Source organism: Equus asinus, chromosome 2 (assembly GCF_041296235.1).
Source record: "Equus asinus isolate D_3611 breed Donkey chromosome 2, EquAss-T2T_v2, whole genome shotgun sequence".
Classification (NCBI taxonomy): domain Eukaryota; kingdom Metazoa; phylum Chordata; class Mammalia; order Perissodactyla; family Equidae; genus Equus; species Equus asinus.
This window is the reverse complement of record NC_091791.1, coordinates 37,088,259-37,113,802: the sequence shown is the minus strand read 5'-3', so window position 1 is coordinate 37,113,802 and position 25,544 is coordinate 37,088,259. Positions and strand designations below refer to the sequence as shown.

Below are 25,544 nucleotides of genomic sequence, written 5' to 3'. Positions count from 1 at the left end.
CAGATAAACAGTTTGCAAATATCTTCTCCCAGTTCTTAGGTTGTCTTTTCATTTTGTTGATGGTTTTCTTTGCTGTGCAGGAGCTTTTTAGTTTGATATAGTCCCATTTGTTTATTTTTCCTTTTGTTTCCCTTGCCTGGTGAGACATAGTATTCGAAAAGATGCTGCCAAGACCACTGGCAAAGAGCATACTGCCTATATTTTCTCGTAAAAGTTTTATAACCAATGCTTTCTTAATCAGTAAATGGAATGATGTTTTTGCTTGGTCCTCATGTCCTTGAAATATATGTGATGAAGATTAAACTCGTGACTACCACCCCCTAACTTCTTGAAACTATGTTCTATTATATGCCCTACTGTTTCTCTATCTTTTGGTTTTTTCACCCTCTTGTGTATCACCTTACCTTTACTCCCTTCAATCACTTAAGTATGCTTCATTCCTCAGCCCTTATCATTCTTCTATGAAAAGTGCACCCACTTACTATTGCTTTCACCTCTATTTGAGTGAGTCTCAGATGTGTTTCTTTATTCCTGACCTCTTTCCCCATTTCAGTGTGTCATTTCTAACTGCCCAGAGGACATTTCCGTTTGTGTGTACACAGTATTTCTAGCACCTTAACCTATCTAAACTAAACTACTGGTATTTCCCTGGCTTTTACTTATCTTGACTTCCCAATTTTTGGTCTTTGATAGAACCATTCTTCTAATCCACCATCCATAAAATCTACACCTTTTTTTTTGCTTTTTTCTCCTCCAACTCCACTTACTTATCAAATATTGTAGATTATTCTTTCTCTGGCTCCAGTTTTTCTCTTCCAGTTTGACTTACAGAGTGGTGCCAAAATTGACCAAGGCAGAATTATAATCCTGTCATTTCCATGCTTTAAAACCTGTCGCTGTCTGCATAGCTTATAGGATAAAATCTAAACTGTTAAGACCCTAGTGAAAGGATTTAGAACTATTAATATAATCCAGCCCCAGCCTACCTTAACCATACTCTTCTGCATTCCCCTTCATTGTCATGTGAATGTATCCTGCTCTTTCATCTTATTTTTGCTTTGGATGACTTCCTCCCTTTTAACATGTAGCTCTTACCCATCTTTAGAATTTAGCTCAAATATCACCTGAAACATTGCATAGCTCCTTCAGGCAGAGTAAGGTATTCCTTCCTCTCTTTCCTAAAACTTTTATTCATTCATTACGGTATATTATACTGTATTGTAATTTTTTTAATGTGCCTATCCTATGTCTCGGTGCCTTCCACACACACCCTTTACCACAACCACTGTGTATATTCAACTGGAAGTTCATTGAGAACAAGAACGATTCCCTATCTCATTTCCCAGCAAGGGCCTAGTGCATTGGAGATGCTGTTGAACTGTGTTGTCTTCCTTTTCATTCTTTGTAACATATCAGTGCTTAGAATAATCTTACAGAAGCACCATCTTAAAAATTGTCTCATTTGCTCAAAACCTTCTGTTTTTTTCTTTTCAGTTTTATTGAGGTCATAATGGTTTATAACATTGTGTGATTTCACGTGTACTTTATTATTTATCAGTTTCTGTATAGACTGCATCATGCTCACCACCAATGGTCTAATTTTTATCCGTCACCATATACATGTGCCCCTTTACCCCTTTCTTCCAAGCCCCTCCCTCACTAATCTGTTCTCTTTATCCATGCGTTTCTCTTCTGCATATGAGTAAAATCATGCGGTGTTCGTCTTTCTCTGTCTGGCTTATTTTGCTTAACATAATACCCTCAAGGTCCATCCTTGTTGTTGCAAATAGGATGATTTTGTCTTTTTTTATGGCTGAGTAGTATTCCATTTTATACATATATGTATGTATATATATACCACATCTTCTTTATCCATTCATCAGTTTGATGGGCACTTAGGTTGCTTCCATGTCTTGGCTATTGTGAATAATGCTGCAGTGAATATAGAAGTGCGTAAATCTCTTTAAATTAATTGATTTCAAGTTCTTTGGATGAATTCCCAGTAGTGTGATTGCTGAACATATGGTATTTCTATTTTTAATTTTTTGAGAAATCTGCATACTGTTTTTCATAGGGCTGTACCAGTTTGCATTCCCACCAGCAGTGTATGAGGGTTCCCTTTTCTCCATGTCCTCTCCAATATTTGTTATTTTTTGTCTTGGTAGTTATAGCCATTCTGACTGGCTCGAGGTGATATCTCATTGTAGTTTTGATTTGCATTTCCCTAATAATTAGCAATGTTGAACATGTTTTCATGTGCCTGTTGCCCATCTGTATATCTTCTTTGGAAAGACGTTGGTTCATATCCTTGGCCCTTCTTCTTCTTTTTTTTTTTTTTTTTTTTTTTAGGAAGATTGGCCCTGAGCTAACATCTGTGCCCATCTTCTTCTGTTTTATATGTGGGACACCTGCCATAACACGGCTTGATAAGAAGTGCGTAGGTCCGTGCCTGGGATCCAAACTGGCGAACCCCAGGCCACCAAAGGGGAGGATGCAAACTTAACCACTAGGCCACCAGGCAGGCTCCTCCTCTGCCCATTTTTTGATTGGGTTGATTTTTTTGTTGTTGTTGAGTTGTATGAGTTCTTTATGTATTTTGGAAATTGACCCTTGTTGGATATAAGATTTGCAAATATTTTCTCCCAGTTGGTGGGTTGTCTTTTCGTTTTCTTCCTGGTTTTCTTTGCCTTGCAGAAGTTCTTTAGTTTGGTGTAGTCCCATTTGTTTATTTTCTCTTTTGTTTCCCATGTCTGAATAGACATGGCCTTCAAAAAATATGCTGCTAAGACCGATGTCAAAGAGTGTACTGCTTATATTTTCTTCTAGGAGTTTTATCACAACCTTCTGTATTTTCTTACTGCTTATTAAGCTTAAGTTCAAATTCTTTAGCCTGGCCTTGAAGACCCACAACTATCACATTTATTGTACTCCCTGTTAATATTTAAGACACTGAATACCGTATATGGCTGGTACCCAACTACATTTTTAAAACTTTTCTTCTCTTTAAGAATGAGTACAGTATAAGTACATGTCTTTTGCCCAGGCCAAGCTGATTTGTGCACTGTCCTCTGAACACAAGGTGTTCTTTTCAGCATCATCTTTCAAAATTCTACCCATTCTTCAAGACCCACTTTAGATTCTGCCTCATTTATAAAGCTTTTCTGACCATTTCATCCTGAAATATTTTTCGCCTCTTCTCTAGATTCATGTAGCAATTCTTTACATACCAAACATGCGTGCCTCCAACTCTTTACATGCTGTAGTTCATAAAATGAGAGATGATAATATTTACCACCTTGGAGTAGACTAGAAGGGGTTTAGATTTTTAGTGAAAGCTCCTTATGGCTGCTTAAAAGTACCCTATCAGAAATGAAACATGGGCCGGCCCCATGGACGAGTGGTTAAGTTCGTGCACTCTGCTTCAGCAGCCCAGGGTTTCGATGGTTCGGATCCTGGTTGTGCACATCGCACTGCTCTTAAGGCCACGCTGAGGCGGTGTCCCACATGCTATAACTAGAAGGACCCACAACTAAAATATACAACTATGTACTGGGGGGCTTTGGGGAGAAAAAGCAAAAAAAAGATTGGCAACAGTTGTTAGCTCAGGTGCCAATCTAAAAACAGAAAAGAAACATAATTTCTTGTACTGGCTATAACTTCCTAAGAAATGGAAAATTTTCTGAGAATACACTGTACAGATGGCAGCATGGTACAGTGTAAAAAGCCAATGTTTCGGAGTTGAGACATCCATGCGTCTCTACTTAACTGAGGACTTGGGCAGATTATTTAATCTCCCTGGGCTTTTGTTTGCATATTTATTTATGATAGAAATAATTATGCTTGCAGAGTTTATGAAGATTAGAGACAAAGGGCATGACATGAATGTATGCTCAATAAATGATTACGTTCATTGTGGTATGTTTCCCTTCGGCTTTGCCCTTTGATAATGTGTCATGATTGTGGTTATATCTCTTTGATGAATCTAGATACTTTAACTTCCATTCCATTTGGGTGAACAGACATGTAAAGGGATTTTTAGTATTCTTGATGGTATGGTTCCTGTTCAGAATACGTGAGATGTGACACTTTAATCCTGAGACAAAGCAACCAGTGTACAGTTTCTTCTGTTGTTAAAGGGGGCCTTCCTTGCGTTAACCAGAGTATGGATCTCTAAGCATGTTCTGAGTTAAAGAGTCCTTGTTCTCTTTCCTTAAAACAGTCATGCAAATACATTGTTCAGACACCATATATAATACAACAGCAGCAATTTAAGGTTTGTTTCATTGCTCTCTCCTGTATCCTGGAATTCTTTTCAGCTATGTTCCAGTTTTCCTAAAAGTGACTTAGAAGGCAGGAGCCTATGATTTCCCAGAATTTTCTAAATCCAAGATAAACACCTGCACTTTGAGTCTGCAAAGATAGAATTTACTGTTTTACTAGATAACCATACCTGTCTTGCTTAGATAATTTATGTGCCAGTGAGAAACTATTTTATTGATAAGTAAAGTTTCCTTTCTTTTTTTGCCGCACCCTTTTTAAATAATTAATTTAGATAATCATATAAACAGTAGATGATTCACAAATGAACCCTGTGAAGTGAGGTTATCTTTGTCATGCATCCTTTCCCAACTGGTGTGTAATATCTAGCTTTATCTTAAAACCTTTCTACTCCAACCAGGTTGGTCTTCTCATTGTCCATGTATGCTCATTTCCATCTCTAAGCTTGTTTATGCTGTTTTTCTTACTTCAAATACCCTATTCTTTTCATTCCTCAATCCAATTTGAGTCCTCATCTGTAATTCTCTCCTTTTCATGAAACCTTTGCAGCTGTTTCACCGTTTTTCACTGTCATTATCACATTTCTGAATTACTTATGGTCTCTAACATTTTGTTTTTGCACTTAATGTTTTTGTTTTTGAGGAAGATTAGCCCTGAGCTAACTGCTTCCAGTCCTCCTCTTTTTGCTAAGGAAGACCAGCCCTGAGCTAACATCCATGCCCATCTTCCTCTACTTTATATGTGGGGTGCCCACCACATATATGGTGGCTTGCCAAGCGGTGCCATGTCCGCACCCGGGATCCGAACCGGCGAACCCTGGGCCGCCAAAGTGGAACGTGCGCACCCAACTGCTGCACCACCAGGCTGGCCCCAACACTTAATGTTTTTTCTGGTAGTTTTTATGTGATCCTTCTGTGCAAATATTTGTTCCTTAAGTAGACTGCAATTTCCTTAAATCTAGTTCCTTGTGGTGTCAAATAATGAATGTACTGAAGTTGATTTAGGAGGAAATCTTAAGTAATCTTACATTTCAGGCAAACTAGCCATGTAGTCCTTGAACTGTTTACAAATTTTACTGTTAGGAAGGATATATAACTGGAAAAAAGTTACAATTTTAAAATCATGTAGTATTAAATGACTGATCTTTTATAAAGAGTGACATGGTATACATACAGATTAGTGATATTACTAGTATCGGTAAGGCTATACATTTGTTTTAAGGAATGAGTAATATTCTTTAGATTTGTCCAGTTTAGTTCTTTTTTCTTGTCTTCATATTATAATAGTGATTTATTCTTTGATCTCTGAACCAGTCATCATAATTCCCAAATCTCCCTTTACTTTGTAAACTAACATCCCGAACTTGGCTAGTGGGAAGATGTGAAAGTACATAGTGAATGTGTACATCAGCAAAAAGGGGCATTTAGAAAAGCTACTGGAAGGGAAAGAAGGGTAGAAGAAAATGAAGTGAGAGGATTTGAATGAATATCTTAAGCAGTGATAGGGTCCTATTGAAAAATTGGGGGTTGCTTAGGAATCCAGGACTTTTTCCACTGAATACCAGGGTGCCAAGCAGAATTGCTTCATGTGCTAATTTAGGTAAGAAACTGCATCCATAAAATCTAGGCATAGATGTAAAGTTGACACCATCCTTCTCATCTTTATCAATGCCCTTATTACTAGTGTTCATTTGGTGGTTACATATGTGCCAGACAGTTCTTAAATAGTTTCATGATTACGTGTTTAAATCCTCTGCAATAGGGGATCTTAACATAAAATCTTTTTTACGCCAAGAACTCCTTTAGCAGTCTGGTTAAGCCTATGGGTTTCTTCTCAGAATGTTTTGAAAGAGTAAAAATATATATATATATAGGATCAGAAGTGAAACCAATTAGGTTGAAATATAACTATCAAAATATTAAAAATCTGGGGCCGGCCCAGTGGCACAGGAGTTAAATTTGCACGTTCTGCTTCGGTGGCCTGGGGTTTGCCGGTTTGGATCCCAGGTACGGACATGGCACTGCTTGGCAAGCCATGCTGTGGTAGGTGTCCCACATATAAAGTAGAGGAAGATGGGCACGGATGTTAGCTCAGGGCCAGTCTTCCTCGGCAAGAAGAGGAGGATTGGCAGCTTAGGGCTAATCTTCCTCAAGAAAAAAAATTAAAAATGTGACATAGTAGTATGAGCTTTAACACGTTAAAATACAAGGTCTGTTGGTTGGTCTGATAACTAATTTCAAATTAGCAGTGAGCTCAATGTTATTTTAGGATCTGTACAGCTGTAAAGTAATATGAAAATTTCTGGTCGCTGCACTAAGTTCTAATTGCTGTACTGCTAATATTACTATGGTTTGCTTACATTCATCATTGAAGGAAATTTAAATTTTATTTAGAAGTTAGGAAAAGTAAAGTTGTAATTTTTTTCCCCATCCAAATTTACCAACCCCCATAAATTTTTCATGGACCCCAGATTAAGAACCTCTGCATTACAACAACTCTGAAAGAGATACTGTCATTAAACCTAGAATAAGTGGTGAGCAGGAATTTGAACTCAGGCAATCTGGCTCCAAAACCCAGGTTCCTTAACCAGTTAAAATATCCTGAACTTGCATAATCTTTTCCCCAAATTTGGGATCTTCATTTTACTTACTGTTTAAATTAAAAACCAAATAATTTAAAAATGTTTACATTGAGTGTTAAATGAAATTTCACTTCTGTATTGTGGTGAGTTGAGGAGACTTAAAAAGGGAAGAAATAAGGAAAATGGAAAGAAGAGTGGCTAGAGCAGAGATTCTCAAACTTTAAGTATCTTGACCACTTGAAGGACTTGTTAAAATACTATGTCAGTGGTTCCTCAAAAAATTAAAAATATAATTACCATATGAGCCAGCAATTCCCCTTCTGGGTATATACCCAAAAGAATTGAAAGCAAGGTCTTAAAGAGATATCCTTACACCCGTAGCATCATTATTCGTAACAGCTAAAAACATGGAAGCAACCCATGTGTCTATCGACCAATGGATGGATAAGCAAAATGTCATATCTACATACAATGGAATATTATTCAGCCTTAAAAAGAAAGGATATTTTGCGGTATGCTACAATGTGGATGAAACTTGAGGACATTGTTAAGTGAAATAAGCCAGCCACAAAAAGACAAACACTAGATGATTCCACTTATATGAGGTATTTATAGTAGTTAAAATCATGAAGACAGAAAGTATAATACTGGTTGTCAGGGGCTGGGGGCGCAGAGAATGGGGAGTTGTTTAACAGTTATAAAGTTTCAGTTTTACAAGATAGAAGAGTTATGGGGATGGGTAGTGGCTATGGGTGCACAACAGTGTGACTGTATTAATACCACTGCATTATACACTTAAATTTACCATCTTAACCATTTTTATATGTATTTTACACAATAAAAAAGAAAAATAATAAACAAGAAATTAAAAATAAATAAAATTTTTAAATGTAACGTCAGGTCCCACTTGCGGAGTTTCTGATTCTGTAGGTCTGGGGTGGGACCTGAGAATTTACATTTCTAGCAAGTTCTCAGGTGATGCTTGGGCATCACGCTGAGCACTGCTTTCTGAGAGATTGGAGGATTGAAGAGAATGAGGGGATGGAGATGACCTTTTTTTTTGAGGAAGATTAGCCCTGAGCTAACTACTGCCAGTCCTTCTCTTTTTTGCTGAGGAAGCCTGGCCCTGAGCTAACACCCGTGCCCATCTTCCTCTGCTTTATATGTGGGATGCCTACCACAGCATGGCCTGCCAAGCGGTACCATGTCTGCACCCGGGATCTGAACTGGTGAACCCCAGGCCGCCGAGAAGTGGAACGTGCAAACTTAACTGCTGCGCCCCCGGGCCGGCCCCTGGAGATGACTTAAAGAGAAACTCTTAGTTTGATCAGAAATTTCAACCTCTTGGGTGTGAACTTTGAAAGGTTTTTTACTTTGTCCTTTGCAATGAAAAATAGCCAATTATTCTCACCTTTTAAGGGTATTCAAATTGCCATCCCATAAATTATAACATTAAAATATGTAATAACTTGAATTAAAGTAGAATTCTGTTATGTTGACCTTGAAATGCAAATATTATGGCATTATCAGTAAAAAATTTTTAATTTCAAAATGTTTGGTTTTATCTTCCTTGGCTGTTTTTTACCTAAGAAATTACCTGATCCGATAGCAGAATCAAGAGCATATTTTCCCCAGTGTGAGAAATAGAACAGCTTTCAAGATTCAAAGTACTTGTAGAGGGAATTAAGTTTAGTTAAGTCTTTTCTGCTCAAGTTCCAGTCAGTAGGAAACAAAGCTGTTAACAAAAAATACTGTGTGTACTTATAAAAGCTGTTTAGAGTTTACATCATATGATTGTTCTGGGGCCATCCCTTATATCCAATTTCTCACACTCTGTATCAGTATTGTTTGGGTTGCACATGATGGGGAATCTGATCCAAACTGGTTAAGCTAAAAAAAAAATCTATGGGTTTATATAAGTGAACCATGCAAGAGTATATTTAGCTTTGAGCACAGCTTGATCCATGTCTCAAACAAAGCCATCAGTTTTCATCTTTCAGCTTCCTCTTGGTTCTTTAGGCTCCACGTGGTAGCTCTCATGACAGCAATTGCCTCACACCCTCATTTAGCCTTATGCTTCCCTGCCTTTTAAGCCCTGTAGAAAAGAGAAAGTCTGTATATCAACTGTCCCAGCAAAAATTCTGAGGTTCATTCTGATACAACCAGCTTTAGGGCCCAGCCTACCAATCACTGTAATCAGGGGCGGGCAGTAGGAGGGGAGATACTCTCTTAAACCAGTCTAAAAATTACTCTTTCTGGCGCTGGGGATGGTAGAGAAATAACGGCCTAAAACCATATACATGGCTGATGGAGGGAAGAGTTTTCCATAGAAAGTATGGGATACTGTTTTTGTCCCTTAAAAAAGAGGAAAAATCAAGCTGTACCTTAAACTGCAAGTTTCTACTCTCCCCTCCATTCTAAGATCTTGAGAAACCTTAAACCCATCATTTTGAAACTCCTGTTTTCTCCTCCTTAAATGGAGGGAGGTGGGAAATTGGGGAATAAATAGCTGAAATAGATTGCATCAAGGAGAGAGTATGGTATGGGGCAGCACAGAGGGAAAGCATAATTTTAAGACCTTCTCAGGTGATGTTCCTGATTAGTCTATCAGAATTTTTTTTTTAAATGAGGAAAGAAAGGATTTGTATACATATTTCATTTCCTACCCTCCTTTTTTCCAGCCCCGAAGACTAATAACTGTCTTATAGGCTGTTTGCCTAAGAACATGTAACCATTTTTTTTATACTTTAAGCTAATTTCCCATGTGCCTGGCCCTTATTTCTTGGACTAATGTTCTTTCCATATTAGGTAGATTAAACTCATATACCTAGTAAGGTAGTAAATCAGTTAATAAATTCTTTAGAACTTAACATTTTCTGTACTGTTATTTATATTAAAAATATTTAGTCATCAAAAGCAATTATTTCTAACTTAAAAAATCCAGTAATTATCTTTTTCATACACTTTGCTTTCTCTAATCTCTTTGCTTTTTTTTAACCTGCCATTTTTTTACACCAGCAGTTCTCAAACTTTAGTTTTATCAACTTGAGATCAAGCAGATCTCAAACTTGGGATCGCCTTGAGAGCTTGTTAAAACACAAGATTTCTAGGTCCTTCTCCTCCAGAGTTTTTGATTCACTAAGTCTGGGGTGGAACCAGAGAATTAACTAGGTTCCCATGTGATCCTGAAGCTACTGGTCCAGGGAGCTTTGTTCTGAGAATCTCTGTAATAAAATCACTTGTCCCTACCTCTGCTGATTTCTACTATCGCTGCTCCCTGAAGCCTTCTCTGGTCTATCCAAATTGATCCTTTGTTCATTCTTCTTAAAATGGATGTACCTATGGTAATTTCACTGGAACCTTAAAACAAATCTCTTCTATCTACTGGACATAGCCCCGATTAAATTATAGCGTCTTCCAGATGGATACAGTCTTCCATTTATTTTGTTTGTGCTACTACATGGAACCAGTAATGCTCAGTAAATGTTGCTGGCAATTTCTATAATTTTCAGTTGCTTGCTTGATTTGTATTATTATTAAAATAGTTAGAAATTTCCATTTCATATTTCTTTGTACCTAAACTATAATTTTTAGATGAAGTAATTTGGTGGTGTTATTAGAAGTTTACATATTGTGAGCAATACCATTTGATCTCAAATGACCATCAACAGATTTACTGCTTAACAATTGGAATAAATACAGAATGGATGTGGTAAATTGGTAGATGTTAAAAATCAGGCAAATTTTTTGAGAATATTGATAACAATAAGTTTTCTTAATATCTCCTCTGCAAGATAATTTCAGCTAATCTCTAATGAGCATTAGCTTCAAAATCCAAATTTGTAAGCCGTGTATTATCACTATGAATCAAACAAGAAAAACAAGGTTATTTGTATTAACACTTCTAATTAGACTTAACTCCTAATAAGTTTCCACTGTATTTCATTGTTCAACTATCTTATCTACCATAGTTGTGAAATTAGAAAAAGTCTGAAAGTGCCTGCTTTAAATGTCAGTTGAGTACCTTCCAAAAAGTGAAACTGTAAAAGTATTTAGGGGTGAAGTATACTGATAACTGCAACTTTGAAATGCATCAAAAAATAAGAGGATTGATGAATGAATATATGGTGATGCACATATATAGCAAAATAAGAATTGTAGAGTCTAGATGTTGGGAATATGGGTATTCACTGAACAGTTTTTAAACATTTTTTGAGAGAAATTTTTCATGATAAAACATTGGGAATAAATGAACTTACATTTATCTAGAATTTATGAGGAATATAGCTATATAAGTATTCCCTATAGATCAGAATATGAAATTGCCATTTATGTAGGTCCAAAACAGACCAAAACAGAAAAATATATGCAATTTCATTTGGCTCAACCTAGTATTAAGGCTGTTCGGAGTAGATATGTTTTTACATTTTATTTTTTTCCTGATGACTGAGATTGGCTTAATTTAAAATTTGATTCACCTTAATACTAATTAATTGTGCTTGTCTAGCTGTACTTAGCTGCATATGTGTTCCATTGTTGAAATGAAAAACTTACAAGAACTTAGAAAGTTTCCAGATACTGCCTATATTTTTTTTACCAAAATGGTGCATCTCATTTCCCAGAGATATATAAATATATTTACAAAAGCACCTCAGTTGTAGGGAAAATGTATACTAATACCTCAATTAACCGATCTATTTGCTCTATACTTGGCAATTGAAATTTTATGCAAAAATTCTAGGTTAAAACCCAGTCAAACCACAGATAGTGGTGATGGTTGCACAACAATGTGAATGTACTTAATGCTACTGAATTATACTCTTAAAAATGGTTAAAGTGATAAATTTTATGTTATGTATATTTTACCACAATAAAATTTTTAAAAAGAAGGAGGAGGAGGTGGCATTTTTAGGTAATCATAAGACAGTGGGCCCAGACAGCTTGGCTGAGGTGGGTCACAGGGTCAGCATGCTAAACAAACACTACCTACCTCCCATTTTTACCTAGGTTGTATGAAACATGACTGAATTTGAAAGCTGAGTGAGATCACAATTTTGGATATTGTTGCCATGGATTCAGTTCAGTTTTTTTCCCTGTTCTAACTTAAAAGTTTTAATTGGATCACACAAGTAAAATTCTTGTTGTTCTACAAGGACTGGGAAAGTGCCCCCCTCCCGCCTTGGGCCGCCCCCCCCCCCCCGCTATAGTAGAAGACTGTATAGTCTTTCTCACTGAGCATAGTTAAGCTAGTAGTTCTGACAGAAGGCACTTATCTAATTAAAAGGAAAATGCACAATAGATAACAAGCTTTAATTAGCAGTTGTTTCCAATTGTACAAACTGTAATGGGGGGAGGAATGAATGGTCTCATTGAATCAAATTGTATTTGCTTTAATGGAAATAGATGTCAAAACTTATGTTGATTGGGAGAAAAAAATAAGGAACTGCAACCTAATTCCACAAGAATTAGACTTCATGAAGTACTTTTAAAAGCAAAATGGGAAGATGTTTTAAAATTAACCATCTCGTTAGCATTTTGAGTTTTGTTAATATAAGCATCCCAGACTTGAGACTTTTAGATTTGAAATATAATAAATGTAATTTAATTCCCCAAAAAAGGGAAAACCAGTCATACCTATAACGGAAACAAGTAGGCCCAAATTTTTCATATCTCTAAAACGGTTTATCCTAATGTCTTCTTCCCTTTGTGCTCTTTTTTTAGAAAAATTTAATAATCTTTCTTCTTATAGTTATGCTTTGCCAGGAACAGAAACGGGTGTGTTTTTTCCCTTAGTTGAAAATTGAATGGGACCGTATGTGAAATCACTTGTGTAGTACTTGAGTTTTCCAAATTCAAGAGGTTAAGAAGTTAGTGTTATTGAAATGGAGAATATACTGAATTTCACATATTCCTGTGCTAACCACTCCTCAAAGAATTCTTGGGTCTTATAAAACAAAAGCAGCTTGAAGCTTGTCTCTTGAGACTCTGGTTCATTAGAGAAGGTGAAGAATTGCTAGAAAGATGGAGGAAATGATATAAAAACAAAATTCAGAGAATAAGATTCCACAGAAGAATACAAGGAAAAACAGAAAAAGAAGAAACTACTGTACTGGAAATGTATTAGTTGTTTTGTCTCCTCAATCTTTTAGTGTAGAATAGAGGTTCTATAATTATTCATACTAGGCTCATCCATTAAGTGAGGGCCACAGTGGAGCCAAGGGTGAGGTCTTAAAGATAATATCATTATTTTCTTTTTTAATTTACAGAAGTTGCTGGGTGTGTTTTGCCACTGATGAAGATGATAGAACAGCTGAATGGGTGAGACCATGCAGGTGCAGAGGATCTACAAAATGGGTTCACCAGGCTTGTCTGCAGCGCTGGGTGGATGAAAAGCAAAGAGGAAACAGTACAGCCAGAGTGGCGTGTCCACAATGCAATGCTGAATACTTAATAGTTTTTCCAAAGTTGGGTAAGAAGATCCTTAAAAACAGCACAGATGTATGTGATGTTATTGTATATAATCCTATGATCTCAGGTTTATTTTAAAGTGACCCATCTCTTTGCTTTTTGTGAATTTCTCTGTTCCCTTTCTGTTGTTTCCTCTAAATGTCTGACATTTTTTTGTTTTGCTAATAGTTTATATTATCCTTAATATATCCCCAAATCCATCCATTTGTCTGTGTATTAAATGTGTTTTTATTTGGTTGAGTGGATAAAGAACTTGGACGTCTAACTGTGGATAAAATCAAATAACAAAGCTATAATAAAAAGCTGACTAAAGAGCCTCATCCTCTGGAGACCATTGGTGTAGAAGAAAGAAAATAGTAGTATGTACTTTCTAATACTTAGTCTTAATTCTTCTATTAAGGAATAAAAGTAGGAAAATTAAAGATTGAATAAAAGTCATCATTAAGCTCATCTTTGGAATCCCATTTATGTGGTTGTCTTTCATGAAAACTGCTTTCCTTTTTCTGCAAATTGGCAGGCAAGGAATAACAAAGGTCTTTGAGAATGGGACTAGCATTGAAAAAAGTACAGCAGACTATTTAAAGGAGGCTGTAACTAAGGGTGATATTTAGTTAGCATGTTCCATTACAGCCATGTGATTATGAACTGGTGTCGTTCTCTTTGGTGTTTATGCCATGCCAGTTGTTAAACATCTTTACTATCCCCATTGGCTGTAATCAAGAAATGTATAAAGGCAGTTTGAGTTCTGGAAAGGTTAGAAGGAAAGGATGACTTTCGTGACAGGGCAGAGTAGTGTTCAAGGAGACATTGGAATTAATTATTAGATATGTTTTTTTCTGGGTGTTATATATTGAAATCAGACTCATTTTTCTTTCAGTGAGGCAACATAAATGCAGATAATGAATTGCTTTTCTAATGCGAGAAGAGTAATAATAAGGGCAAACAAAATTTCCATGGTTGTCTCTATTTCTTTATCATGATGCATAGAAAGAAATGATAGCTTCCTATGAAGGGAAAGTAGTGTAGTAGAGAAAGTAGTGTTTGTCATTTAGAATTTGTGGATCACATGATGGGTCCTCATGCATACCACTGATTTTAGATAAACACAAAACAGTAATCCAGAATTTTTTTGTTATAATATCAAAACAGTATTAAAATAATTTAAACATCAGGAGAAGTGATTATTGCTGCAATCTTTCACCACAATGATATCTGGCTTACTAAAGTCAAAGTTAAGTTTTCGTATTTAACTGTTTCTTTTCCTACTCTTTAGTTCTATTAAGTAAGATAACCCCACTTTTCAATTACAGGTTGTTGGGAATAGCAGCAGATATAGGATGATTCTTTTAGATGTTTTAGATATTTAGATGGATGGATACAGTAATTGCAAGAATTCTCACTGAAAACTACATACAGTGTTCAGTGAGGCGCTCAGTTGACAAATATATGGCACTCAACAGTTGAATATTTCAGTTTGGAAGATGGCAGTGGGTAAATCTGTTGTTTTGGTTGTATTCAATTCTAGGAAATATGTTTTTAGGTCTAGAGTGGTAATTGTGATTTTTAAGTATACCTAATAATAAGACATTGATTTCTTTCTACAGCAAGGAAAGAAAATGGCTAGATGTTGGAAAAGTCAAACTCTTTGGTTAACCCATTTGTATCATAATTTGGTCTTCGTATTTTATCCTTAAGGATTGTTACTTACTTCACCCTCAAATGACAGGTTCAAGTTATTCAATATACTGTATGTCATAGAGACCTGCCACTTGAGTAAGCCACAGATAATCGTAGAAATTTTTTACTGACCTTGTTGGTGTTAGGGAAAAAAAATTATATCCTCCATTTGAATAGTTTATGTTAGCATCTTAATTCCTGACAAAATAGAAAAGCAGAGTCTTGTATTTGCTTCTTCTTTCTTGACATAACATGCTGAAGATACCTGCACAGGGGCTGTAGTTTGAGTGATATTTGTAATTTTCCATTTAGTTTTAACACTGACTCAAGAATAGCAGGCTTATTGTCAAATGCCAGCTGTTGTCTGTAAATGAAACCATGCATGAATTGGCTTTCAGGTGCCATACACTTCCTTGCTACACACATGGCTAGTGCTCTTGGCCATACTGATTCCAATATACCTTTTCAAGTCAAGGTTCAAACATAATTGTGGGTTAAAAGAAAATCACTTCTCTATAGTATGTGTTCATTGATAATCAGAATTAAAAGTTGCCTATACTTCTTGATTTACATATTATGTATGTGCCAAGAGTTGATTCGTATTCTGAACTCTAATGATTTCATGCAGCCATAAAACAAAATATTTGAGCAAACGTCTGTGATAGTAATTGTTCTTCCTTACTGTATACCACACATATAATGTTCAGTAGTGTTTTCTGATGATAAAATTTTGCCCAGTAGATTGTTTTGTTTCTCTCTGAGCATATTTGTCATTAATTTTGCAGCTAACTGTAGTTATGCCTGTTTTTGTTAAAATAAGTTGAAGTTCCTTTGACTGCAGGTTTTAATCTTTGTTTTCAGTGACAAAATTCATCATGCAGGCTTTGATTGGTTTACTGAAGTGCTTGAAATTATATGAATGCTTCAGTGGCTTCTTGGCCCTGTTTTATAATGTTTCATCCATGTTTAATAATGTATTATAGTACAGTGGGAACAATGAGGTCTCCCAGTGCAAACTAATCACTCCGAATTCACTGATCACAGCCTATTCTAAGATCACGCTATCTTCTCTCTGAGATTATACTCTTTTTACTCTAAGATATCCTATTTATCATTTATGACATTCTGAGTTGTGTTTTTATCACTCTTCAGTGAACACTTTTGAGGCATTGATTCATTTTCCAAAATTTGGGATTTAACACATTATGATAGTAACAACAATAAAATATGTATTTAACCAATGTAAACAACTCACATGATGTGAGTTTGTTAGCTGAAACAAGCAGTCCCCTCTTGACTATCCTTGTAGAGCATATATGACCCTTGGAACATAACAATTAAAAACCTAAAAGAATTTCCTTGAAAGTCATCATTAATCTTACTTTTCAAATTTGTGAAATGTTTGTAATCAAAACTTTTATCATTTTTTCATCATATTGTCTGTATAGTTAATAGATTTCCAGGGACCACCATTGGTCCCCAAATGGCACTGGAGAAACACTTGACTAGAAGAAGGAATAAAAGACAGGAGGAAAGATGCAGACGAGCCGGCCCTATGGCCAAGTGGTTAAGTTCGTGTGCTCTGCTTCGGCGGCCCAGGGTTTCGCCGGTTCGGATCCTGGGCACGGACATGGCACTGCTCATCAGGCCATGCTGAGGCAGCGTCCCACATGCCACAACTAGAAGGACCCACAACTAAAATATCCAACAATGTACTGGAGGGATTTGGGAGAAAAAGCAAAAAAAAAAAAGAAGATTGGCAACAGTTGTTAGCGCAGGTGCCAATCTTCAAAAAAAAAAAAAGATGCAGAGAAGGAGAGGTGATGGTTAACATTCTATAGGATGATCTCTCTGTAGCAGGTATTAAAAAAACATTTTCATATGGATTTAGCCTGTGGCTGGCTGGCTAGCGGGCCAGGTCTACATCTTTTCTGTTAGTAGTGGTCAGAATGGAGGGGTGGCAGCAAGTGTATATTGTTGATTCTTGGTAGGAAATATATTGTGCTAAGTTAAGAAAAACTTAGAGGACTCATCGGACTTTCATTCCTTTCACTATTTGCTACCCATCCTAGGGTTTGCTTTCTTCTTTCTTCTAGTGAGTTGGGCCAATTGTATATATGCTGCTACTTAAAAACTACTGAAAGTGTGGTCTGAGGACCAATTGACATTGGTATCATCTAAGAGCCGTTAGGAATGAAGAACCTCAGCCCCTTCTCCCACCCACCCCTAGTTTTTAATTAATCTGCATTTTCATGAGATTATTAGTTAATTTCTGTGCACATTAAATTTAAGAAACATTGCTTTAAAACAAAGGGAATACCAGCTGAGGATAGTTTGATTGATCAAAGAACATGCTTTATGTCTGTCCTTTTAAATGTGTTAAGGCTTGGTTTATGGCCTAACATGGCTTATGCTGGTGAATGTTCCGTGTACACTTGAGAAGAATGTGTTCTGTTGTTAGGTGGAGTGTTCTACAAATATCTAGTTGGCTCATAGTATTCTCAAGTCTTCTATTTCCTTGTTGATCTTTTACCTATCCTTCATTGAAAGTGGGATATTGAAGTCTTCAAATACTATTGAATTTTCTATTTCTCCAGTTCTGTCCATTTTTGCTTCACTTATTTTGGGCTCTGTTGTTAGGTCCATATATGCATTTTCCTGATGGATTGTCCCTTTTACCATTATAAAATGTCTTTCTTGGGGCTGTCCCTGTGGCCAAGTGGTTAAGTTCGCGTGCTCTGCTTCAGTGGCCCAGGGTTTTGCTGGTTCAGATCCTGGGCGCTGACATGGCACCACTCATCAAGCCATGCTGAGGTGGCACCCCACGTGCCACAACTAGAAGGACCCACAACTAAAAACATACAACTGTGTACCAGAGGGCTTCGAGGAGAAAAAGGAAAATTTTTAAAATCTTAAAAAAAAGTAGTCTTTGTTTCTCGTAATAATTTTTGTCTTAAAGCTGATTTTACCTGATATTATTGTAGCCACTTCCACTCTTTTATGTCTTGATAGATTAGTAGTAAATTCTTAGATTACTTTCAAGTTGTTTTTATTACAGTTTTGTTCTTATTTCTTTATTTTATTGTTCTAAACATTAATTCAAACTTCTGTATAGAGTTGAAGGTAACTAACAATCACTCTCAAAGAGTGGATGTCAAATGTTAAGTGGAGTGTAAAGCTTAGAAGGGAAAGATATTCACCAGGGATGATGAAGGATGATTCCTGGGAGAAACCTTTCCCAAAGAATCTAGCAAATAAAAGTAATAGTTGTTACAGTTTTATTTTATTTTATAGTATTATTTCATTAATAATATTAACAGTGATATCAATAGCTGTCATTTGCTAACAGGCCCCTACTATTTGCCAGACACTATATTGGTCACTTTGACTATATTATTTTATTTATGCCTCTCAAAAGCTCTGTACAGTAGATATTGTCCTTATTTTACAGATAAGGAAACAGACTCAGCAAATTTATTTAATGGAAGGCCATAGGCTTCTAAGAAGTGAAGAAGCCAGGATTTTAAATTGCTGAATTTCTTGTCACTGTCACTCAGTGAGTCAGCTACCAGGCTACCTATGAATGGTAAATAGTTTCATGTACCATAAGAACTAATAGGGATAATGTGAATTTGAATTTATTTGAGATACTGTTAATAAATTACATGTATGATGTATAAATAAATATATGATGTATAAATAAATATTTTCTATGATTTCACACTCTTGGAATCAAAGGAGAAACATGGCCCAGGAAATATGGCTAGGTGCTTGTACTAGCAAATGGTCTATTCTCTTTTTTTCTTTGTCTCAATATTTGCCCTGCTGGGAATGGAAAGGAACAGCAAATATAGGAAAGAAAAGATGCAGCAACTACAATATCTCATAGGCAGTATTTTCTTTTAACTCTTCTAGACGTTTAAGTTTACTTTATGTATTTTCCCTCCAGATTATACATTCACGTGGATTGAAATTCAAAGATACTAAACACAGTAGGGTATTCAGTGAAAAGTCTTTTTACCATGTCTGCCAGCCATGATGCCAAGTAAGTTACTTACTTAGAGGCCACCATTGTTAGAAGCCTCTGATGTTTCATTCCAGAGTGTTCCTCTTTTTCTTCACTTTCTTTTCCCTCTTCTTCCCTCCCTCCTTCTCTACATTCTCTCTCTCTCTCTCTGTCTGTCTCTCTCTCTTTGCGAATAGTAGGGTAGAGTTAAGGGAACAAACAAGGGACAGGGAAATACCCAGAGATTGGCAACTATGGAAAATCATTTCCACTCCTAGGCCTGAAAATACAAGGAAGGGAGCCGTTAAAAGAACTTGACAAGAGCTGTAGCAGAGGAAGAGGGGCTGTTTAACAGGACCTATGGTCTCAGAGAGAGAAATGCAAGCTTCCTCCACTGAAGGAGTCAGGGAAAAAATTCCCTTAACACTTTTTCTACCCTCTGGTTTTCTAGCCATTCCACTCATTATTTGAACACATCAGAAGCTAGAGTGCAGGGTTGCCTGAAAGATGCAGTTTGTTTGGTCGGCCTCCTAATGCACAAAGCAGAGTGGAAAAACATGAAGAGTAAACTTGGAGAGGCAAACAGAATATTGAGCACAATTAGGTTATATGTCAATATGTTCAAGACTATTATACTATATATCCTGTTGTACTTTTTTTTTTTTTCTAACAATATATGGTAGATACTGTTTTATATTAGTTCACAAAGAGGTTTTTTTTCTTTACAGTTACATAGTATTCTATTACATAGATGTATGGCTGTTTATATAACCATTCTTCCATCGATGGACATATAGGCTGTTTCTAATCTTTTACTACTACACACAGTGTTGTCATAAATAACTGTGCAAAATAACTTTATGCACATCTGCAAATTTATCTGTAAGATAAATGACTAGAGTGGAATTGCTGGAGGTCAAAGGGTATGTACATTTTTAACATTAATAGATATCATCAAATTGGCTTCTGTAGAGATTATACCTATTTAATCTTCCTAACAGTGTACTGGAGTGCCTGCTTTTCCATTGTCTTTACCAACATGCTGCTATATACAGAACTAATTATATCTGCTACCTTAGCATTGATCAAAGCTCAGCAGAATGTTCACTCAGGTGTTTTTTCTCTTTTATTATGAAATATTTCATTTGTTGAAAAGGAGTGTAACTACATATGAGAAATAAAGACTAGTAAACTGTCACCCATTTACCTACCCTTCAGGTTTAGAAATAAAATATCCTGGTGAGTTCAACTTTTTATCATTAAGGAATGACTGTTTTATCCATAATAATATTTTGTCTTAAATTTGTATATAATATAGACATAATATAGAATAGACATAATAATATAGTTATACTAGCTTTTTAAAAATTGTTTTATTTTAGAACAATTTTTGATTTACTGAAAAATCGCAAAGATAATACAGAGAGTTCCCATATATCCCACATCCAGTTTCCTCTGTTATTAACATCTTATTTTAGTATGGTACATTTGTTATAATTAATGAAAAAATATTGATACATTTTTATTATCTTAAGTCTATACTTATTTAGATTTCCTTAATTTTTACTTAATGTCTTCATTCTGTTCCAGGATCCTATCCAAGATTTCACATTACATTCAGTCATCTCTCCTTAGGCTCCTCTTGGCTGTAACAGTTCTCAGACTTTCCTTGTTTTTAATGACTTGACAGTTTTGAGATGTACTGGTCAGATGTTTTACAGAGTGCCCCTCAATTGGGAGTTGTCTGGTGTTTTTTCCATTATCTGTTGGGTTATGAGTTTTGGGGAGCAAAGACCATGGTGGTGAAGTGCCATTTTCATCACTCACATCAAAGGCACATACTATCAACATCACTTATCACTGGTGATACTGCCCTTGATCCTCTGGCTAAAGTAGTGTTGTCAGCTTTCTCCGCTGTAAGGTTACTCTTTTTCCCCCTTTAATATCAGCTTTTTTTTAATGTTCTTGTGGCATTTGCCCTATTTATCTTTTCTCGCCCTTTTATTTTCTTTTCTTCTGAATTCTTTGTTACATTTATTGTGATACTGATATAGTTGGGTTTTTACTGTCAAATTTTGTGCCTTCTGTTTGTCTTGCCTTGCCCCTTTTTTTCCCCTTTTCTTGACCATCTTCTGGATTGAAGTATTTTTTCCTCTGATACTGTATTTTCTCATATACTAGTTTTTAAGCTTTATACTTTCCCTATTTAGGTGGCTATCCTTGAAAAGTCTTAGCTTTTATCTCTTCAAATATTGCTTCTCCCACATTTTCCCCATTCTCACCTTTAGAACTCTAGTTAGAATTATGTTTGACATTTTCGTTTTATTTTTCATGTCTCAACTTCTTTTTTATGTTTTTCAATTTTTTGGTCTCTATGCTGCAGCATTGTAATTTCTTCTTAACTGTTAGCCAGTTTGCAAATTCTGTCTTCAGCAGTGTCTAATCTTGCAGGGATTTTTTTTCTATAAGTTCTAGTTGTTTCTTAAATGTGCCTGGTCATTTTTAATAGTCTCTTGCTTCTTGTTCATTTATAAGTTATCCTGTATTTTATTACATAGTTCTTATAATCAGATTGATAATTGCATTATCTAAAGCCTTTGGTAGCCTCAATCTGTTGTTTTTCTTCCAGCTCTTGTTCATGATACTTTATTTCTCTTGAGTGTGGGAATTGTGTTTATATCTATAGGCTGTGGAATCTTGAAGGTGAAGGAATGCCAGAAAGGATTTGTACTTGCTGTTCATAGATAACCCAAGAGATGACACAAATCTGGGATTGCTTTAACCTCTGGGCTTGGGATTTCTCCTGTGGCACAGACAGATTTCTAACCTGAAATCAGCATGCCAGTTAACTGTGATTACAGATTCTTAGAGGAAACTATCCTCTTCATCATACTTTTCTTCTTGAAGATGACGGTTTTCTTTGTTGTCATGTGGATTTTTTTTCTAGCTTACCCTTTCAGGGCTTATATAACCCTTTTGAGGGTCTCAGCATCAGTTCTCCAGCTTTGTATGGACCCAAAACCTCGTATGACTTATAAAACCCAGTATTTTGGCTTTTCCCCTTGTAATTTTTTTCACTGAAGAAAAAGATCATTTGTCATTATAGAATTTCCCATTTTCTAGATTTTGTTATTACTCACACCCCAAGAATACTTGGGCAATATGTTGCTCTGTCCTCTGCATTTGTTTTATAAATTGGTGGTTAGATCTCATCAGTGAGTTATGCATGATTTTTTTTGGCAAGAATTTTTCATAGATGGTTCTGTGTACTTATAAATCACAACATGAGGCACATAATGTGTCACTGTCTTTCAAAGAAGAGACTTTACAGCTGACACCTCAGAACTGCAAAGGATCATAAGAGACAAATTGGATAAGCTAGAAGTAAAGGATAAATTCCTAGAAACATACAACCTACCAAGACTGAGTCATGACAAAATGGAAAATGTGAACAGAACAATAATAAATAAAGAGATCATAAACCTTCGAACAAAGGAAAGCCCAGGACCCAGTGGTTTCACTGGTGAATTCTACTGAACATTTAAGGAAGAATTAATGGCAGTCCTTCTCAAACTCTTCCAAAAAATTGAAGAGGAGAAAACACTCCCAAACTCATTTTATGAGGCCAGCATTACCCTGATACCAAAACTGGATGATGACATTACAAGAAAAGAAAACTATGGGCCAATATCCCTGATGAATATAGATGCAAAAATTCTGAACAAAATACTAGCAAACCAAATTCAGCAGCACGCTACAAGGATCATACACTACAGTCAAGTGGAATTTATTCTTGGCATGCAAGGATGGCTCAACATCTGCAAATCAATCAATGTGTTGACAACACATTAATAGATTGAAAGATAAAAGTTGTGTCTCAATAGATACAGAAAAAAAATCATTTGACAGAATTCAGCATCTTTTCTTGATAAAACTGTCAACAAATTGGGTATGGAAGGAATACACTTCAACAAAATAAAGGCCATATATGACAAACTCACAGCTAACATCATACTCAACAGTGAAAGATTAAAAGCTTTCTCCTTAGGATCAAGAATAAGGCAAGGGCATCCACTCTCACCACTCCTGGTTAACATAGTACTGGAAGTTCTAGCCAGAGCAGTTAGGCAAGAAAAAGAAATAAAAGGCATCCAAATTGGGAAAAAAGAAGTAAAATTGTCTTTGTTTGCAGATGATATGATCTTATATATAGAAAATCCTAAAGACTCCATCAAAAAACTGTTAAAACTGGGGGCCGGCCCAGTGGTGCAGTGGTTAAGTTCACATGTTGTACTTCGGCGGCCCAGGGTTCACCAGTTCAGATCCCTGGTGCAGACCTACGCACCACTTGTCAAGCCATGCTGTGGCAGGCGTCCCACATATAAAGTAGAAGAAGATGGACATGGATGTTAGCTCAGGGCTGACCTTCCTCAGCAAAAAGAGGAGGATTGGCAGCAGATGTTAGCTCAGGGCTAATCTTCCTCAAAAAAAAAAAAAAACTGTTAAAACTAATAAATGAATTCAGTAAAGTTACAGGATACAAAATCATTGTATAAAAATCAGTTACATTTCTATACACCAACCACAAACTATCTGAAAAAAAAATCCCAAATATAATATAAAAAATAAAACAGGAATAAAACTAAAAGTTACGAGACATTGATGCACGAAAAATTGAAGGAGACACAGATAAATGGAAAGATCCCATGTTCATGAATTGAAAGAATTAATACTGTTGAAATGTTTGTACCACAGAAAACTATAGATTCAGCGCAATCCCTATCAAAATTCCAATGGCATTTTTCACAGATGTAGAAATAATAATCCTAAAATTTGATGGAACCACAAAAGACCCTGAACAACCAGAATAATCCTGAGAAAAGAACAAAGTGGAAGGCATCACATTTCCTGATTTCAAACTTTGTTATAAGGGTGTAGTAATCAAACAATGTGGTATTGGCATAAAAACTGACACAAAGACCAATAGAACAGAATCAAGATCCCAAAATAAACCCACGCATATAAGTTCAACTAATATTTGACAAGGGAGCCAAGAATACTCAATTGGGAAAGAATAGTCTCTTCAATAAATGGTATTGGAAAAACTGGGTGTTCACATGCAAAAGAATGAAATTGGACCCCTATCTTATACCGCTCACAAAAATTAACTCAAAATACATTAAAGACTTAAATATAAAACCTCAAACTGTAAGACTTCTAGAAGAAAACATAGAGGGAAAGCTCCTTGACATTGGTCTTAGCAATTATTTCTTTGGCTATGACACCAAAAGCGCAAGCAACAAAAGCAAAACTAAACAAGTGGGACTACATCAAACTGAAAAGCTTCTGCACATCAAAAGAAACAGTCAGCAACCTGTGGAATAGGAGAAAAATATTTGCAAACTATCTACCTGGTAAGGGGTAAATATTCAAAATGCATAAGGAATTCATACAACTCAGTAGCTTTAAAAAATCTGATTTAGAAATAGGCAAAGGACTTGAATAGACATTTTCCAAAGAAGACATACAAATGGCCAACCAGTGCGTAGAAAGATGCTCAACATCACTAATCATCAGGGACATGCAAATCAAAACCACAATGAGATATCATCTCACACCTGTTAGAATGGCTGTTATCAAAAAGACACAAGACAAGTGTTGCAACACTATGGAGAAAAGGGAATCCTTGTGTACTGTTAGTGGGAATGTAAATTGGTACAGCCACTATGGAAAACAGTATGGAGATTACTTACAAAATTGAAAATAGATCTATCATATCCAGCAACCCCACTTCTGAGTAGATATCCAAAGGAAACAAAATCACTATCTTGAAGAGATCCCTGTACCCCCATGTTCATTGCAGCATTATTCACAATAGCCAAGACATGAAAACAACCTAACTGTCCATTGACAGAATGGATAAAGAAAATGTATTGAGTGTGTGTGTGTGTGTGCACACACATACATACAGTGGCATATTCAGCTGTTTAAAAAAAAGGAAATCCCACCCTTTTTAACAACATGGGTGGTCTTAACGACATTATGCTAAGTGAAATAAGTCATAGAGAGAGATAAATACTGTATGTTCTCACTTACCTGTATAATCTAAAATAGCCAAACTCATAGAAATAGAATGGTGATTGCTGGAGGGTAGGGGATATTGGGAGATGTTGGTCAAAGGGTACAAACTTCCATCTAAAAGATGAATGAAAGGGCCACCCCGTGGCCTAGTGGTTAAGTTCACATGCTCCACTTCCGCAGCCCACGGTTTCATGGGTTCAAATCCTCAGCATGGACCTAGTACCACCCATCAAGCTGTGCTGAGGCGGCTTCCCATATAGCAGAACTAGAAGGACCTACAACTAGACTATACAACTGTGTACTGGGGGACTTTGGGGAGAAGGAAAAAAAAAAAGATTGGCAACAGGTGTTAGCTCAGGGCCAATCTTTAAAAATAATTAAATAAAGGATGAATAGGTTCTAGGGATCTGCTGTACAGTATGGTGACTATAATTAACAATACTGTGTTATATA

At 36.1% G+C, this 25,544-nt stretch overlaps 1 protein-coding gene across 2 annotated transcripts in view; it reads left to right on the top strand.

Annotated features, from left to right (window-relative positions):
- MARCHF5 (membrane associated ring-CH-type finger 5) overlaps positions 1–25,544 on the top strand; it is a 51,933-nt gene that overhangs the window by 5,676 nt on the left and 20,713 nt on the right. For both annotated transcript variants that reach the window (XM_070487242.1, XM_014862939.3), the window contains exon 2: positions 13,126–13,328. In XM_070487242.1, coding sequence (XP_070343343.1) covers positions 13,126–13,328 — 203 coding nt within the window. The remainder of the gene's footprint in view (positions 1–13,125; positions 13,329–25,544) is intronic.